Source organism: Cherax quadricarinatus, chromosome 38 (genome assembly GCF_038502225.1).
Source record: "Cherax quadricarinatus isolate ZL_2023a chromosome 38, ASM3850222v1, whole genome shotgun sequence".
Classification (NCBI taxonomy): domain Eukaryota; kingdom Metazoa; phylum Arthropoda; class Malacostraca; order Decapoda; family Parastacidae; genus Cherax; species Cherax quadricarinatus.
Window position 1 is genome coordinate 9,876,826 of NC_091329.1, and position 17,423 is coordinate 9,894,248.

The 17,423-nt window shown below is 43.4% G+C and overlaps 1 protein-coding gene across 1 annotated transcript in view; it reads right to left on the reverse strand.

Moving 5' to 3' along the window:
• Window positions 1–1,282: 1,282 nt before the first annotated feature.
• pot (papillote) overlaps window positions 1,283–17,423 on the reverse strand; it is a 90,737-nt gene continuing 74,596 nt past the window's right edge. The window contains exons 4-11 of the mRNA XM_070092090.1: window positions 14,743–14,977; window positions 10,305–10,447; window positions 8,542–9,721; window positions 7,459–7,859; window positions 7,053–7,196; window positions 6,147–6,281; window positions 5,359–5,632; window positions 1,283–4,964 (exon numbers count right to left, since the gene is read on the reverse strand). Coding sequence (XP_069948191.1) covers window positions 4,584–4,964; window positions 5,359–5,632; window positions 6,147–6,281; window positions 7,053–7,196; window positions 7,459–7,859; window positions 8,542–9,721; window positions 10,305–10,447; window positions 14,743–14,977 — 2,893 coding nt within the window. The 3' untranslated portion in view covers window positions 1,283–4,583. The remainder of the gene's footprint in view (window positions 4,965–5,358; window positions 5,633–6,146; window positions 6,282–7,052; window positions 7,197–7,458; window positions 7,860–8,541; window positions 9,722–10,304; window positions 10,448–14,742; window positions 14,978–17,423) is intronic.

Sequence of the window (17,423 nt, forward strand, 5' to 3'; positions counted from 1 at the left end):
CAAAGGTAATGAACTCCAGGTAGATCTGGTCACAATCATGACAAGATTGACTAACTTTGGCAACTTTTCGTCCGTCTTTCCCACACTCTTGCGAGGGAAAGTTCAGTTATTGGAAGACATTTATCTTTAATACTATTAATGTGATTATTAATGAGTCCAGCCCTTCAAAGTTTAGATTATTTAATAGGTTATCTGTCGTTGTTATTATTTTTACATTCATGGTGGAACGCTAAACTTGTAGGGGTTACATAGCCTGGGGGAATAAGGGGAGGCATCCAAATTCACTCCAAGGAAGGGGAAACACAATTCCACTTCCTTAGATCAAAAGCTCCCTCTCCGGCATCAAGGAACATCCCCTGAGAAAGGTATCAATTAGTATAGATTTAATGTCTCGGTTTAAATTAAACTTCCCAACATAAGTATGTTAACAGGATGATCAGTGACCAACCTGCGAGTGATTCAGCTTATGTTGATGACACCAGTAATAGTCAAAAGTACATTTTTTTAGTCATATTCGAAGAAGCTGAGAAGAATGGCGGTAGCCGGCTGGTACTTACCTATATGCGGTTTCAGGGGGTCGATTCATAGCTCCTGACCCCGTGCTTTGCAATGTTTGTGATAGTATGGTTTAATCGAGTATTATTGATATGTTTATAACTAAGGACGAAGCTACTCTAATCAATACAAATCGATTAATATTATTGACAGTGACACTTGTTACTGTCCCCAGGTTAATCTAATTAAAAATCATAATTCTTCCACTACCTGTACGTAGTAATAGGAATTAATATAATAAAGCTGAAAATCTTATTATATTTTTCACAAACAAGTTTCTATTAGAAATCCTTCAAAGGAAATGTCGATATTACCATGAAGTGATGTAGGTTATCATATTTAGGAAGCGCTAAACCGGTAGGGGAGTAATATAGCACCGGGGAAATAGGAGATAAACAGGTTCGATCCAAGAAAGGGGGACACACATTCAGTTCCTTGGATCACGAGCCCCTCACCAGCATCAAGACTCCTCTCTCTGTAGAGGAAGAACTGTTAGAGCCAAAAACTTGTATTACTATATATAAGCTCTTTATAAACCATACGGGTTTAGCACTTCTTTAATATTAAATTTAAGGGGACGCGGTAAACCATCCTCTCTTTCTTTTAAGAACCTGTCAACCTTCCAGTGTCTAGGGTATGACCCGCATGAGTTTAGCGCCTCTACATGCACATTATAACTCCCAGCAGAAGCCGCGGGGAAACTGAGGAAAATAAAACACAGGGAATATCATTAGAAACTATTATGGCCTGCATTTAAAGCATTAATACACAATGTGTTTACTATGCTTTTTTTTTTTTTCACTTGTTGAAGGATGAGATTTTTTTTTCCACTGATCAGGTACATCTGCGGGCCGAGCTGATATATTGAAGCAGGTTCCTGAAGTGCAGTCATCATACCATTTCACAAATTAGTTCATGGTACTGATTCACAGACAGGTTCCTGAAGCTGGTTTATGTGACATATTCATGAAACAGGGACCGATTCATTATACAAATCATTTTTTTTTTGTGGCTGAAGAAGTTAGTTCATAAATACCAATTCAGAAATCTTGTTTTTAAACAAGACGGATCGAGATAACCAACGTTCAGGATGATTTGTTTCTCAAAGAAATAATTATGATGTTTAGACAGGTTATTGGTTCTTCCTATAAATGAAGTGAAAATTTAATTTAAAATGTTATATGAGGTTCTATATGCACGTTTGGATTTAGTTTAGAGTAAGACTAATAAGCAGTGTTTTTTTTTTAATATTTTCACTGAATTCAGTTCACTTTGGCAGATTTTGAAATTCTTGGTGAAGCAAATTTATAAATTGTACAGTGAAGATAAGTAAATATGTTCACGAATAAAGCTCCAGTACTCGGCCCTGGGTGCATATTTTTCATGTGTAATAACGAACAAATATAAGCTCTAGGTACATGTGAAATACGTATTTTTTTAATCAACTGCAAAAACGAAACGCCAATTAAGGAGCAATTCTGTGCAATTTTGAGTTATGAAACAGTCTCTCTCACATACAAGTTAGAGCTCAAATTTGTTACCATGTAAACTAATAGGGCAGGAGTGTCTTTATGTAAAACTTAAGTAATTTGTTAAAGGTTAGTTGTATTATAAGATGCTTCAAATATTAATCTTGGTTCCTATCTACCTTCTTGCCAACTGCCTCAGCCCTTCTCTCGGTTCCAGAGGAACTTATACAGAACTTTCCTCTCACGTCGCACCTTTAAGAGAAACATTTCACAATATAATAAGCCCTATATATTAACTTTACCAGTCTTGTTTGGCTTGATTAAAATCCTCCAGAATAAAACAACAATACAAGCTTGTCACTATGTGATATTTCTCTTCACATTTTTAATGGACAATCTTTGACTTACAGGCGCACCTCAAGGAGCTTTAATGAAATCTAATAATTAAAACTGTCTTCATAGTTGTTATTGATCTTTCTTGCTTAATGAATTATATATACTATATATTAGACTGAGGCGCTGAACAGAATTATTTTCAAGATGAGATCATTCTCCTTAATGGCTCCTTAATGGCTACTTTTCTGAATGCCGCATAAAAACTGGTTATTTTTTACTCTTCTAGTCATCATCTACAACTCACATTAATCCTTACAAAATAGTCTTCATAACAAAATAAGCAATTAAAAATCTGTTGTAATTTTTACCTATTATGTATATATATTACAATATATGTATGATGTTAGTGAAAAAATACGAAATATTTGTATACAGAAAAGTTTTTTACCTGCCCTAAATAGCAATTTTTTTTTTTTACAGTGAATTTAGTCGGGAGAAAATGTGACCACGGTGACCCATTAATGGCTAGTCATATGGCCCTCATCTCAAATTCCCGAAAACATCCAAAGTTTATAAGCTTGTGTGAAAATAAGCACGTCGAAGCTTTGGCAAAAATTATTATTCTGCTTGTACCTGAATCAGATATACTCATCTGAGTTAAAAAAATCGTAGTGTATCTTGAAAGCTTAGAAGAAACAAAGTGGACGTTAGTACATTGAAAATCATGGTTAATTTCAATTGATCATACATCTCTATAACAAACGTTTCTCTTGTTATATTGGCTGACAAGTAACGTTTTTCCAGTCCGAATTCCCAAAGCCCTTTTCCCGAGCGATGCGAGAGCACTGCCACATCTCAAGGCAGGAACGTTTTAAAGAAGTCACAATAACCATCCATTCTTCACCGTAAACCCTCCACCCAACCTGTCCAATTTACAACCATTTCTCCTTATCGTTCGGTCACAGCCATCCTGTCATACAGTCAGTACATTTCATCGAACCCCCATCATCCAGCCAAAAGATCTGGGCGCAATCATTCCCTAGTCAGTCTAGTTACCCTTCACAAGATCACCAGTAAAAGATACTCACCCAATCATCGGCTTTTTATTTTTACCATCGAGTTATCATAATCACAGAAATTATCTGGTCAACTATTCTCTTTATTCCAAAATAAAATCATTAATCACATGATACTCGTCTTCCTAGACCTCACCACTCCTCAAGCCTCCACAAGTTATGCTTTCTTGTCTGACATTCTCCAACGAACAACTTTCTCTGAGACTTCCTTTAAAACGTTGACTGTTCAAAGCCAGTCAATCTGCCGTGGGTGTGGGAGCGACGGTCCTAGCGGCCCCTCATGACTGGTCAGTCCAACACACGGTGACTAGGAATTATAACTGTGGTTGTCCTGCATGTCGATGCACTGTTATTTCGTGCTTTTGGTAAACAAACGAATTTTATCCTCTAGTGGTAACAAGCTTTAAAAAAAGCTGCGTTAGTCTTGATGGTTAAAATGGTGCCAAACGTGTTTACACTCGTCAATGGTTTTAACAGTGCCTCGATGGTGTCAGTGCGAGGGGCTGATAAGAACACCGCTTTCGTTTCTCACCTGTATTAGTATGCAGTTTTTGCAAGCTGCGGCAAGCCTGCTTCGTAGCATGGCACCCACATGTCGAGGGTTCAGTAGCTACAGTATCCGCAGGGAGAATGCTCAGTAGTTACAGTACCTGCAGGGAGAGTGCTCAGTAGCTACTGTACCCGCAGGGTACAGGCCAAGTGCTCTGTAGCAACGGTTCCTGTAGTTACTGTACTTGCAGATCCAGTGCTGGGTCTGCGTCCTCCACCGCACTTTTATAAGCACCAGAAATATTCACTGGCACTAAATCTGCATTGTTACAAAACTTCTCCAGTGACAGTTGGCTTTGATTGTTAATAATGTTAGCATGATACACTTGTGCCCTTGGGCCGTTAGTTTACTAGTAGTGTCCATATCACTAGTGTTAGATTCAGGACCTTCACCTTCGGCTTGATGGTGTCCCATTTACGCTTTTCACGTCAGCCTATGCTCTGCCGATGGCTTAGTAAGCCCGTGTTCAGTGTATCCATGGGATTCTGTACCAATGTCTATATTGTGCGTGTTCCCGGCAGTGAAGTAAATCTTGGGACTTGGCGTTTGAGTGCCATCCACTGAGGCACTGAGTTATGAAGCCGCGGACTCGGACACTTAGTGTTTACGAGCCCAGCCAGAGACTTCTGTCTCTGCCACGGAGTACATCTCCTCGCGGCCAGAATGTGTTGAGCGATCAGAGCGATGCTCCTGCTGATGGGTGCGGCGCGTGGTCCGTACCACGAACTCTCCATCCACCACGTCTTCGTCCTCAAGGTAGTGCGGGTCGAACTGATCGTTGTCGAAGTCGTAGGAATGGTACTGGCGTTGGAACCTAGCTATGGGGCGTGGGGAGGCGTCTGGAGAGTGGTCAGGGGAGGTCATAACGTCGCTCAAGTGTGGTGGCTCTTCGAAGTACTCTGTGGTGGAGCGCTCTAACTGACGACGTTTGCTGTCAATGGATGAACCAGATACGTGGGAGTACCTGTCCAGTGGCTCCTGTATGGGTGGGGAAATAAAATATAAGTAAAACAGTAAACCATGTAAAACTGAACTCATCGATCATTTTAAAACTTTAAATTCAAAGCCTAATTAGACACCTTTACATCATATTAAATTTCACATCAAATCAAAGAACGGGTGGGAATCGAACCCAGGGCAATGTGAGTCCTAAAACTCTCACGCCAGTGAGTTAACCACCAATCAAAATATATATTTCTTAACACAATAGGATGGCCTGTTGGCATGGGCCACCACTGTGACCACAAATGCAGACTTTCATGGAAGAATCCCACATGGGTTCGATTCATCACATGAACTTATAACATAAACTATAACATGTGGCTCATTTAGAAAAATATAATTGAAAATTTGCGATGAAAAATCAACTCACGTGATGCCTCCAGTCTTCTGTGAACTCTGAGGCAGATCGTGCCAGAGACCTTCCGGTCCTCGCCGACATGCGATCATCGAAGTCAGTGTCCGGGTACTCATCGTCGGGCAGCACCGGCACATTATAGGTGATTTCGGGCTGTGAGCGGTCGGCTATGGAGCGAGCCCCACTGGCCATGCTGGGTCCACTAGCCTCACTCCAGGTGTCGGCCCGGGTGAAGTTCACCTCCGTCTCTGTCATGGATCGCACGTCTATCCCAGAGTGTATGCTCGACCTAAGGTAAATATGAGGGGCATAATATATTCAGAATAACAAGAAATCATGGTATATGTTGTCTGAAAATGTTGCATATGAACATTTAAATAGTGGGAGACGAGATACAAAGAAACAGGTGATGGGAAATACTGAGGCTTCTTCCACTTTTGCTGTGTCCTCAATGGATGTCACCCACTGAGAACAGAGTAAATTTCGAAGGTGATATAAACTAAGTCTTCAGTGGGCCATACAAAACGGTATGATGTTCAAAGAGAACAAATTTTAATTGCCTCGTTATGGGAAAATTTAGGAAATAACAGCTAGAACGGAGTAGGAAGATGGAAACAAAATGAAAATCAATATTTTGTTCCTAGCGATATGCACTTTGTTCGAAGAACAATTAACACTGAGCTCTGATATCGAAATGCGCTTGTTTAATCACCAAACACTAGCAGATATACGAGCTACCAGGCATAAAATTAACTTAGCCAATGTAGAATGTTGTGAGTGCTACAAAGTAAACCAGAACTGACTTCGAGGACCGTCGGGAGCGAGCAGAGGGTGGTCCAGGGCGACGGAGGATGACAGGGTTGCCCTCAGAGTCATACTCGTACAGTGGAGGCAGTGACGGTCGTCGCCCGGACGGGACGCTCTCGTGTTTACGGTACCTAGGGAAAGCGAAGAGGTTAATGAAGGCTGAAGGTGTGGATGTTCTTGCTACAAAGATTCCTTGAAGACAACTAGCTTAAGATCAGTGGCGCAGCCAGAATTTCAATCTAGGAGGGTCTTAAAACATCACAAGATGCTGAAATAGTTAAAGCAATCTTTAAGAAAAAAAAACATGTTATCAGTATATATGTGAAATTTCACTGTATTATGCTGACCAAGAGCTTTCGTGGTCACTGGTCAATATAATATAGTGAAAATTACCTATTAATTGAAAAATAAAAAGTTTTGCATCTGGGAATTTTTTTTAGCCTCCCCCGTGGCTGTGACACTGAGTTAAACGTCAGAGTGGGATGTGAAGCTTTATATTATACCTCAAGTAGAATTAGAGGGAAGGTGAGGGAGTGTCATTCCTTAGCAAACTGAGGAAGAGTGGGCAAGAGGTGAGGAAAAACGGGAAGGCTTAGGGAAAACCCACACTACTGGTACAGTGAGAGTATTTGGAGAGTATGTGAAGAATATTTAGAATATATGCATTTGCATAGTGTAGATTAACTGAGATGAACTAGGTATAGTAAGAATATAGAAACGGATATCTAGGAATATACTTGTAAACTTTAAAGGTCATATGAAAATAACAGAATGTTGGTATGTTGAGACAGCAAGATTACTTCGTATTATGTAACGAGTATTATTAGGAATTTTTATTTATCAAGTTTACCAAGATAATATTTTTGGCCAGCGTATGTTTAAGATTAGAATGAAAGATTTACCTTCGGCCGTCCCTCGAGGGCAGACTCTCAGTGTCGGCTTCAGACGGAGCCTCTGAGGAGGAGTCTACACGGTCATGGGTGTACGGTGGGGAGAGGATCCTGATGATCACGTCCCACTTGCGAGGCTCAAACAGCTTTTCGTACCTGATGTCAATGGAAAACGTTTCTTGCTCATAAACAACATAAACTATTAAACACCTCGTGTATTACGACTGGTGTATAGTGGCACAATGTCTCCTAAAATATGTTCATGCCAGATATTTAATGATATACCGATACATGAATCTGTAAACAACTTAGTTGAATGGCTATATATATCCTTGTCTGTGGTCACAGGCGTCTGAGAATCACTTCTCAAGTGAATATCCCAGAAAAACGATCTAAACATCAGAGATTCGTTGCATACCTCTGGTCGTGACGAATACGCTCGTAATCTTCCTTCACAGTAGCATAAGTGAGCATTGTACGCAAGGTAGACTCGGTGGAGATGATTTGACGCCACTTCTCTCTGTCCTCCTTCGTCAGAACGTACTGGATGGCCTTCTCCGTGGGTGGAGGCTCCAGCACACGCAGGAGAACATTCCAGTTAGGTGGATGCGGATGTTCCAGTGCCTCCACCTCCAGCTGAGTCAGATCATCTTCATCAGCATGGAACATGTGCTGGCGGAAGACGTCTGAGCCAGGCTCACTGTAACCTTCCCATTCAGGTCCGGATGACTCGACCTCGTCGGCATATTTGGGTCCAGGATAGTGACGGATGGCAACGTTCCACTTGGGTGGAGGCAGCGCCTTGGGCTTCACGTGGTACTGTTGGGGGGGGGTAATAGATAATGTTAAATAAGCTTTCCACGTGCGAAACAACGCTAACAGTTAAGGACATTATCCTGAGGTGCCAAGTATACCAGGTGTGTGTGAAATTCAGTCTGAGATAGAGCAAACAAATAATGGCACGCATGTAAGAAATATTTACATACAATAATTTTCAGAGTAATATGTGCATATGAATAAATGGTTTAGGAAATCGACACGTTGCACAAGTGTTTCGTTTAAATAACAAAAAAAGGCACAATACCGTGACTGGAAAGACACACAAATAACCCGCACATGAAAGAGAGAAGCTTACGACGACGTTTCGATTAGACTTGGACCATTGACAGTCACACTGTGACTTTGTCAAAGGTCCAAATCGGACCGAAACGTCGTCGTAAGCTTCTCTCTTTCATGTGCGGGTTATTTGTGTATAAGTGTCTCGTTTATCAATATGTGCATAATTCTAACCAAAGAAATAAATAACCCTAGAAAATAGTGCAAATATGTACATATGCATATATACCTTAGATGACGATGTGAGTAGTGTAGGATCTACTTTTATTTATTTCATTTTAATCAGGGTGAAAGTGGTAAACGGTAGGCGGTTATGCAGCGCCTGGGAATGGGAAGAAATAAGGTTTGATTCTGTAGAGAAAAAAGAGAGATCAGTGTAGCTTACTTGTTTGATGAAGCGTCTATGTCGTTCTATGTCCTCCGTGGTGCGTGTCTCCGTGATGGTGGAGACGTGACGGTCGTCCACGACATGGCTGGTGATCTCTGGTTTCCTGGGCACCACTGACAGCTCCTCCACCACGTCGGTGACGCTGCGCGCCTCTGATGGGTACTCTGAGTCTGGCTCTGAGGGAGGAGGAGGACGGATCATGTAGCGGCGCCCGTGGCGTTCCACCGTCTCTTGGATGTCTGTAGTTTCTGTCGTTATATTCTCGATGTTTTCGATGTGTCGGAGATCTCGTCGGATGTTCTCGCGTACGTCCAGTTGGAGGTCGTGTTCTGACACTGATCGTGCCACCGAGCTAAATTCGGAGGGTGGAGGCGGCACGCCTACAAAGCGTTCCAGCGTGTTACGGTGGATTTGGGCGTACGATGGCGGCGGCACGATCACAGGTGGTGGGATTAGGTCCCCGGGTTCAGACACGAGCAGGGCGTGCTCGGACCCCGGCAGACTCTCTGCTCGGAAGCTCTCGTCATTCTCCAGGATAGTGGTGAGGGACTGTGACTGAGCCAGCTGAAGTGGGTAGTCTGGCTCAGGCGTCTTGGGAGGCGTCGGGGCACGCTTGACCCTTACCATGAAGGTGGGCTGCGGGGGACGGCTCACCTGTGCTGCTGTCACCAGTTCTGCGTCACTCTGCATCATGGCGTCTGAGTACACGGAAGACAGTTTGTCTTCGTCCATGATAAACGCATGGTTCTGGAAGGAATGAAGCCTCTCCTCTTGCATTTGCATGTGAGCTGAGATCATCGAAGACCTGCGTTCCACTGACCGCATATCCAGCTCCTCCACTTCCGACCCACTGGAAGGTGGATCAGACGGGTAGTCGGAGGGAATGGTGTCCGACTGCGAGACAAGCGCGGTGTCGGAGTCGGAGGTGGAGGTAGCGTGGGCTCGCGGGATCTTGACGCCATCGAACATAAGCGAAGACCCAGACATCTTGGTAATGTCTGACGGCGCCAGGGACATGGGTCGTCGACGCACCAGTTTGATGTTGCGCTTCTTGAGGCATGTGTAGGAGCAGGCCATCCCCACTAGCAGCAGCGCCAGGAACACGATGGCGCAGATGATAAGCAAGATCTCCACTTCACTCACTGGCGCCGGCACTCCTATGGGAGCAGGAGGCGCTCTGTGGAAAATAGTCACGTGTCAACTTGTAGCGTAATTCTGTTTGGTATGGCATACAGTTAGGGTTGATAAAGACACAAAGTTAAGATTGCAAACGTTGGAAAATGGTATGGTGATATCGACAAGATGTTGAAAGACACTTATGTACAGTTGAGGACATTTATTAGAGGAAACACTTCCTCTAATAAATATCCTGAACTACATAAGTGTCTTTTTCCACAATGGAAACTTTATTTAGCCTTGAAAAAGTCTTGCACTGGCGATGTTATCTTAATGAAGTTTCTACATACTTTTTTGTGTCTTTATCAAACTATAATTTCAATATGTATAATAATATCCAGCATTATGTCTCGTTATCGTATATAAAAACGTGGGACATGTCCCTCCTCTCCATATAAGAACTACTGCTCAACTCAAAATTTTAACGAGCAATGATGCCAGCATTAATGCTCTGAAATCTGAGAGTTAATAATACCTAAAAAATGATTGCAAACCCCCAGAAAGTGCTTAATCAGAATTATTATTATATTCATATCCAACTATAAACTCGTGTGGGTGAGAAAGAAGAGGTGTGAGGAACGTACATGATAGGGACGGGAGGACCAGGAGGAGGGATGACCTTGGGACTCGGGTATCTACATATAATAGTCTTGATCTCGTCGCCTTCTAGTTCCAGGCCCGGGTGGAACCTCACGATGATATTGTTGACGAACACACGACGCTCCACCTGTGGGTGGACGTGATGGTTAGTGGCGGGGAAGTGGAATGAAGGATGTAGGGGGAGTAGAATGAAGAGTGTAGGGGGAGTGGAATGAAGGGTGTAAGGGGAGTGGAATGAAGGGTGTAGGGGGAGTGGAATGAAGGATGTAGGGGGGAGTAGAATGAAGAGTGTAGGGGAGTGGAATGAAGGGTGTAGGGGGAGTGGAATGAAGGGTGTAGGGGGAGTGGAATGAAGGGTGTAGGGGGAGTGGAATGAAGGGTGTAGGGGGAGTGGAATGAAGGATGTAGGGGGAGTAGAATGAAGAGTGTAGGGGGAGTGGAATGAAGGGTGTAGGGGGAGTGGAATGAAGGGTGTAGGGGCAATGGAGTGATGGCTACAGGTGCAATAATAATAATGTTTATATAAGTACATGATACAACTTATACAGACCATGGCTGTCATCAACTATATACTATATAGAAAGCTCCTGTTTATGCAGAGCATTTCGGGAAAATTAGGTTAATTTTGCCACCCAGGATGCGACCCACACCAGTCGATTAACACCCAGGTACCTACTTACTGCTAGGTGAACAGGAACACCAGGTGTCTTAAGGAAATATGTCCAATGTTTCTACCCGTTCAGGGGATCGAACCACGGACACTCAGTGTGTGAGCTGAGTGCACTACCAGTGCATAATTGAATAATACAACTATTAGTATTTGCCACAAGTGTATATGACACCAGCATGTCACTGCTACTGTGTGGGTGCCATGTGACACCAGCATGTCACTGCTACTGTGTGGGTGCCATGTGACACCAGCATGTCACTGCTACTGTGTGGGTGCCATGTGACACTAGCATATCACTGCTACTCTGTGGGTGCCATGTGACACCAGCATGTCACTGCTACTGTGTGGGTGCCATGTGACACCAGCATGCCACTGCTACTGTGTGGGTGTCATGTGACACCAGCATGCCACTGCTACTGTGTGGGTGTCATGTGACACCAGCATGTCACTGCTACTGTGTGGGTGCCATGTGACACCAGCATGTCACTGCTACTGTGTGGGTGCCATGTGACACCAGCATGTCACTGCTACTGTGTGGATGCCATGTGACACCAGCATGTCACTGCTACTGTGTGGGTGCCATGTGACACCAGCATGTCACTGCTACTGTGTGGGTGCCATGTGACACCAGCATGTCACTGCTACTGCGTGAGTGCCATGTGACATCAGCATGTCACTGCTACGGTGTGGGTGTAATATGACACCAGCATGTCACTGCTACTGTGTGAGTGCCATGTGGCACCAGCATGTCACTGCTACTGCGTGGGTGCCATGTGACACCAGCATGTCACTGCTACTGTGTGGGTGCCATGTGACACCAGCATGTCACTGCTACTGTGTGGGTGCCATGTGACACCAGCATGTCACTGCTACTGTGTGGGTGTCATGTGACACTAGCATGTCACTGCTACTGTGTGGGTGTCATGTGACACCAGCATGTCACTGCTAATGCGTGGGTGCCATGTGACACCAGCATGTCAGTGCTACTGTGTGGGTGCCATGTGACACCAACATGTCACTGCTACTGTGTGGGTGCCATGTGACACCAGCATGCCACTGCTACTGTGTGGGTGCCATGTGACACCAGCATGTCACTGCTACTGTGTGGGTGCCATGTGACACCAGCATGTCACTGCTACTGTGTGGGTGCCATGTGACACCAGCATGTCACTGCTACTGTGTGGGTGCCATGTGACACCAGCATGTCACTGCTACTGTGTGGGTGCCATGTGACACCAGCATGTCACTGCTACTGTGTGGGTGCCATGTGACACCAGCATGTCACTGCTACTGCGTGAGTGCCATGTGACATCAGCATGTCACTGCTACGGTGTGGGTGTAATATGACACCAGCATGTCACTGCTACTGTGTGAGTGCCATGTGACACCAGCATGTCGCTGCTACTGCGTGGGTGCCATGTGACACCAGCATGTCACTGCTACTGTGTGGGTGCCATGTGACACCAGCATGTCACTGCTACTGTGTGGGTGTCATGTGACACTAGCATGTCACTGCTACTGTGTGGGTGTCATGTGACACCAGCATGTCACTGCTACTGCGTGGGTGCCATGTGACACCAGCATGTCACTGCTTCTGTGTGGGTGTCCTGTGACACTAGCATGTCACTGCTACTGTGTGGGTGTCATGTGACACCAGCATCTCACTGCTACTGTGTGGGTGTCATGTGACACCAGCATCTCACTGCTTCTGTGTGGGTGTCATGTGACACCAGCATGTCACTGCTACTGCGTGGGTGCCATGTGACACCAGCATGTCACTGCTTCTGTGTGGGTGTCCTGTGACACTAGCATGTCACTGCTACTGTGTGGGTGTCATATGACACCAGCATCTCACTGCTACTGTGTGGGTGTCATGTGACACCAGCATCTCACTGCTTCTGTGTGGGTGTCATGCGTCACCAGCATGTCACTGCTACTGTGTGTCACGTGACACCAGCATGCCACTGCTACTGTGTGGGTGTCATGTGACACTAGCATGTCACTGCTACTGTGTGGGTTCCATGTGACACCAGCATGTCACTGCTACTGTGTGGGTGCCATGTGACACCAGCATGTCACTGCTACTGTGTGGGTGTCATGTGACACCAGTTACAGTGGTGAATGTCACACGAGCAAGTAAAAAACAAACACGCAAAAGGAGGCAGAAAAACGAGGAGAGAACTGTGCTCTGGAATTGTAATTTTTATGTCAATAGTACTGTAATGTGTGTGTGTGTGTGTGTGTGTGTGTGTGTGTGTGTGTGTGTGTGTGAGGAGTGTAATTTAAAAGCAGAGTTTCGTCTGATAATTAACAACGTCATCAAAACTACACTGATCAGGTTAGGTAACTTCCCAGTTGCATACGACTGGTATACAATACCGCCAAGATGAAGAATTACACATGTACAACATCTGGGCAACTTTACTGTAGACGTTTCGCCATCCAGTGGCTTTATCGGCACAAATTCAAGGATATAACTGGAAGACAGTAGAAGTATGTAGAAAAGATGAGATAATGAGTCCCTCAGTCTTGGAGTTGGTGTGAGGAACACCGTAGTCGTCAAGAATCTAGAGCACAGGCAAGAAGGCTGGCGCTTATTCTTGACGACTACGGTGTACTTCACACCAACTCCAAGACTGAGGGATTCATTATCTCATCTTTTCTATATAATTCTACTGTCTTCCAGTTATGTCATTGAATTTGTATTGATAAAGCCACTGGATGGCGAAACGTCTACAATAAAGGTACCCAGATGTTGCACATGTGACTAATTTTTCAACTTCCCAGTTCCTGAAATATAAGGCTGTCAACAAACAAAATATAAGGCTGTCGGCAAAAAAAAAGGGGGGTCTCTCATTGGTTAAATTTTCCTACGAAAATCGAGATATAGAATTAACCTACATATAAAATGTATATATTTATTAAAAGAACATTTTACTTGCAAAGGTATTGAGTGGAGAGAGTGTGGCAGACTGTGGCGTCCTTGTGTGTTGGGGGCGAGAACATCCCCAGAGGCACAGAGCCAAGAATGTGGCCCTTTTGGACGACCCTCCAGCCCTAAGCTACACTGCTTTCCTAACCTTACGTAACTAAATTGTGCAAATATTACATCACAGGTTGTAAATAAATTTTTATAACTTATTATTGTCAGACTTATATAAGGCTAATTATTATTATTGTTATTATTATTATTATTATTGTTATTATTATTATTCGGCATGCATAGCTTTTAAAAATTATATCAATAACACCTCTTATCAGTTATGATTTCAGTAGTCATCTAGTAACTGGAAAATGTTAGTGTGAAATACCTATTTTATTTATACTGGGGATAATGTGGAGAATAAGCCACGTGGGGATGGAAATCTTTAGCTCTAGATCTTTCACACTTTCGTGCATCGTCAGGAGCTATGCAATGCTGCAAGACAGCAACAAATAGAAGGGGAAATTCTCTGAAGCAAGGTAGAAAGTATCAATAGCTGTCCATAATACAGAGTGTCATGGATTCCCACTGATACCTTCTGCCTTGCCTCAGAGAATTTCCCCTTCTATCTGTTGCTGTCTTGCAGCATTGCATAGCTCCTGACGAAGCACGAGAGTGTGAAAGGTCTAGAGCCAAAGATTTCCATCTCCATGTGGCTTGTTCTCCAATGTTAAGATCGCCTGTTTGCGACTGTATTGCATGGGAATAATATATGAATATGGTTGCAAGAGACTACTACTAAGTTCGCAGATTTTGAGTTTCAACTGACCCTGTTAGTGCCGCAGCCTTTGAGTGGTAGTTCGAGGTGGTACTTGGTCTTGCCCTGGCCCTGGATGCGGCACGCAGAGTTGCGGGAGCCATTAGGATAGATGATTCCGTAGAAGGGTTCTTTAAACTCCACGTCCACCAGCATGTACCCCGAGGCACAGTTGAGTGTGGTGTTGGTCTTGTCTGTGTAAATCTTGGGACCGATCTGGTCCAGGTCTCGCGATGCACCGCCGATCCTGCACCAGAGAAGGAAGGTACTAGGTAAATCATGACACGAAGACCAAAACCTTCCACCCTACACATACACATACACACACACACACACACACACACACACACACACACACACACACACACACACACACACACACACACACACACACACACACACACACACACACACACAGTGGTGGAGGCAATCTCCATACACAGTTTTAAGAACAGATACGACAGGGCCCACGAAGCTAAAAGGGAGTGCATCTACGAAGTGGCAAATTAAGAGGCAGGGCCATGATCTAAAAATCGACCTCTGCAACCACAAATGAGTATACACACACACACACACACTAGGTGAGTACACACACACACACTAGGTGAGTACACACACACACACACTAGGTGATTACACACACACACACACACACACACACACATACACAAACGTTCACGGGAGTACTTTACGAAGTGATTCAATGTGATTCTTATAATCTAAGTCGATAATGTATCAATTTAGATAAACCAAAATCAATATGCACAATGAAACAAAGACATTTTGTGCATTTATATAAATAGCTTCATTCCTTTACACCTTCACGCCCATGTCTGCCACCCACTGTGACTATCCCCACGCCCACGCCCATGCCTGATACCTAAAGAAATAAAAATTGTATTGTGTATTCCCTTGCCCTATTTTTCTGCCATTTCAATGTTGCCATTCACTCGACGACCATACCTGTGACCGACTTCATGAGTCCTTGCCGTCTTGTACGCAAGTCTAGGGTCAGCCAGGCTTCCCTGGTGAGGCAAGCTGTGTCTGCCCACGGTCCTCAGGCCCTCACAACCACCACAACCTGGCCGATTAGGCATTTCCTGCAGAAATTCCTCTGGTTTCCCCCCTAATCATTTCTACATTTGTTCCAGCAACGTCTCTTACATCTGAGGTAGAAGGTTGAAGAGTCTTGGCGCCATGGATGCTGACACATATTCACTAATTGTACCAATGGCGACCCTGCTTTTCACTGTGTTTATACCATACTTCCTCTCACCTTTCAAATTTCTCATTCCAGTAATTTCTTATGGTAGTGTGCAGATTGGGCCCAATATAACATAATATGCACACACACCCACACATACAGGACCAGGAGTTATGAATCGACCCTTGCAACCACATACAGGTGAGTACATACATACACACGATAATGTTCATGGAGCTGGAGAAAGTGGACCTAGAAGAGACCAGCGAAAGGGCCAGGAGCTGTGACACGACCCCTGCAACCGCAAATAGGCGAGTACACACACACACACACACACACATATATATATATATATATATATATATATATATATATATATATATATATATATATATATATATATATATTATATATATATATATATATATATATATATATATATATATATATATATATATATATATATATATATATATATATATATATATATATATATATATATATATATATATATATATATATATATATATATATATATATATATATATATATATATATATATATATATATATATATATATATATATATATATATATATATATATATATATATATATATATATATATATATATATATATATATATATATATATATATATATAAATATATATATATATATATATAAATATATATATATATATATATATATATATATATATATATATATATATATATATATATATATATATATATATATATATATACTGGAGGTATGAAGAATGTTGCAGAAGTGAGAGAAGAAGGAATTTTAAGAGTACCATCAGTGTCGTGACCGGACTGATTTTAAAATTTATAATCCAGCCTATCACCTCATCGGCCCTGGCTCCATTTGCTTTATTGAGTTCTCTAAACGATAGATAATGTGGCATTATTACTCCCAGGTCTTTCACACGCTCCCTCCTTTCACTGATAAGGTTTAAGTGTTTTCTGCGTTCGTGTGAACTTTGTCACTGTTGAACACTACATGATTTAACTTCGTCCACTGGAAGATTCTGTTCTTATAATTCACATGCAGCTACCCCCCACATGCTCCAGCTACCCCCCACATGCTCCAGCTACCTCCACATGCTCCAGCTACCCCCACATGCTCCAGCTACCCCCACATGCTCCAGCTACCCCCACATGCTCCAGCTACCCCCACATGATCCAGTTACCCCCACATGCTCCAGCTACCCCCCACATGCTCCCAGCCACTACTCCCACATACTCCCAGGCACTTCCCACACCGACTTCTGTCAGACGTCAGGTGTTCAACACATCTCCAGAGAATGTTTCGAGTCGTTCTGACACTCGGGCTGCGGCCTGAGTGCCAGGAATGACTCAAACTGGAGTTGAAAGAGTCACCGTGCCCTTGTCATAGAGCTGCCCTCACCACAGGGCTGTGTACTCTACTTGATACGAAGTCGACTCGCTGCGCCCTTGCCATAGGG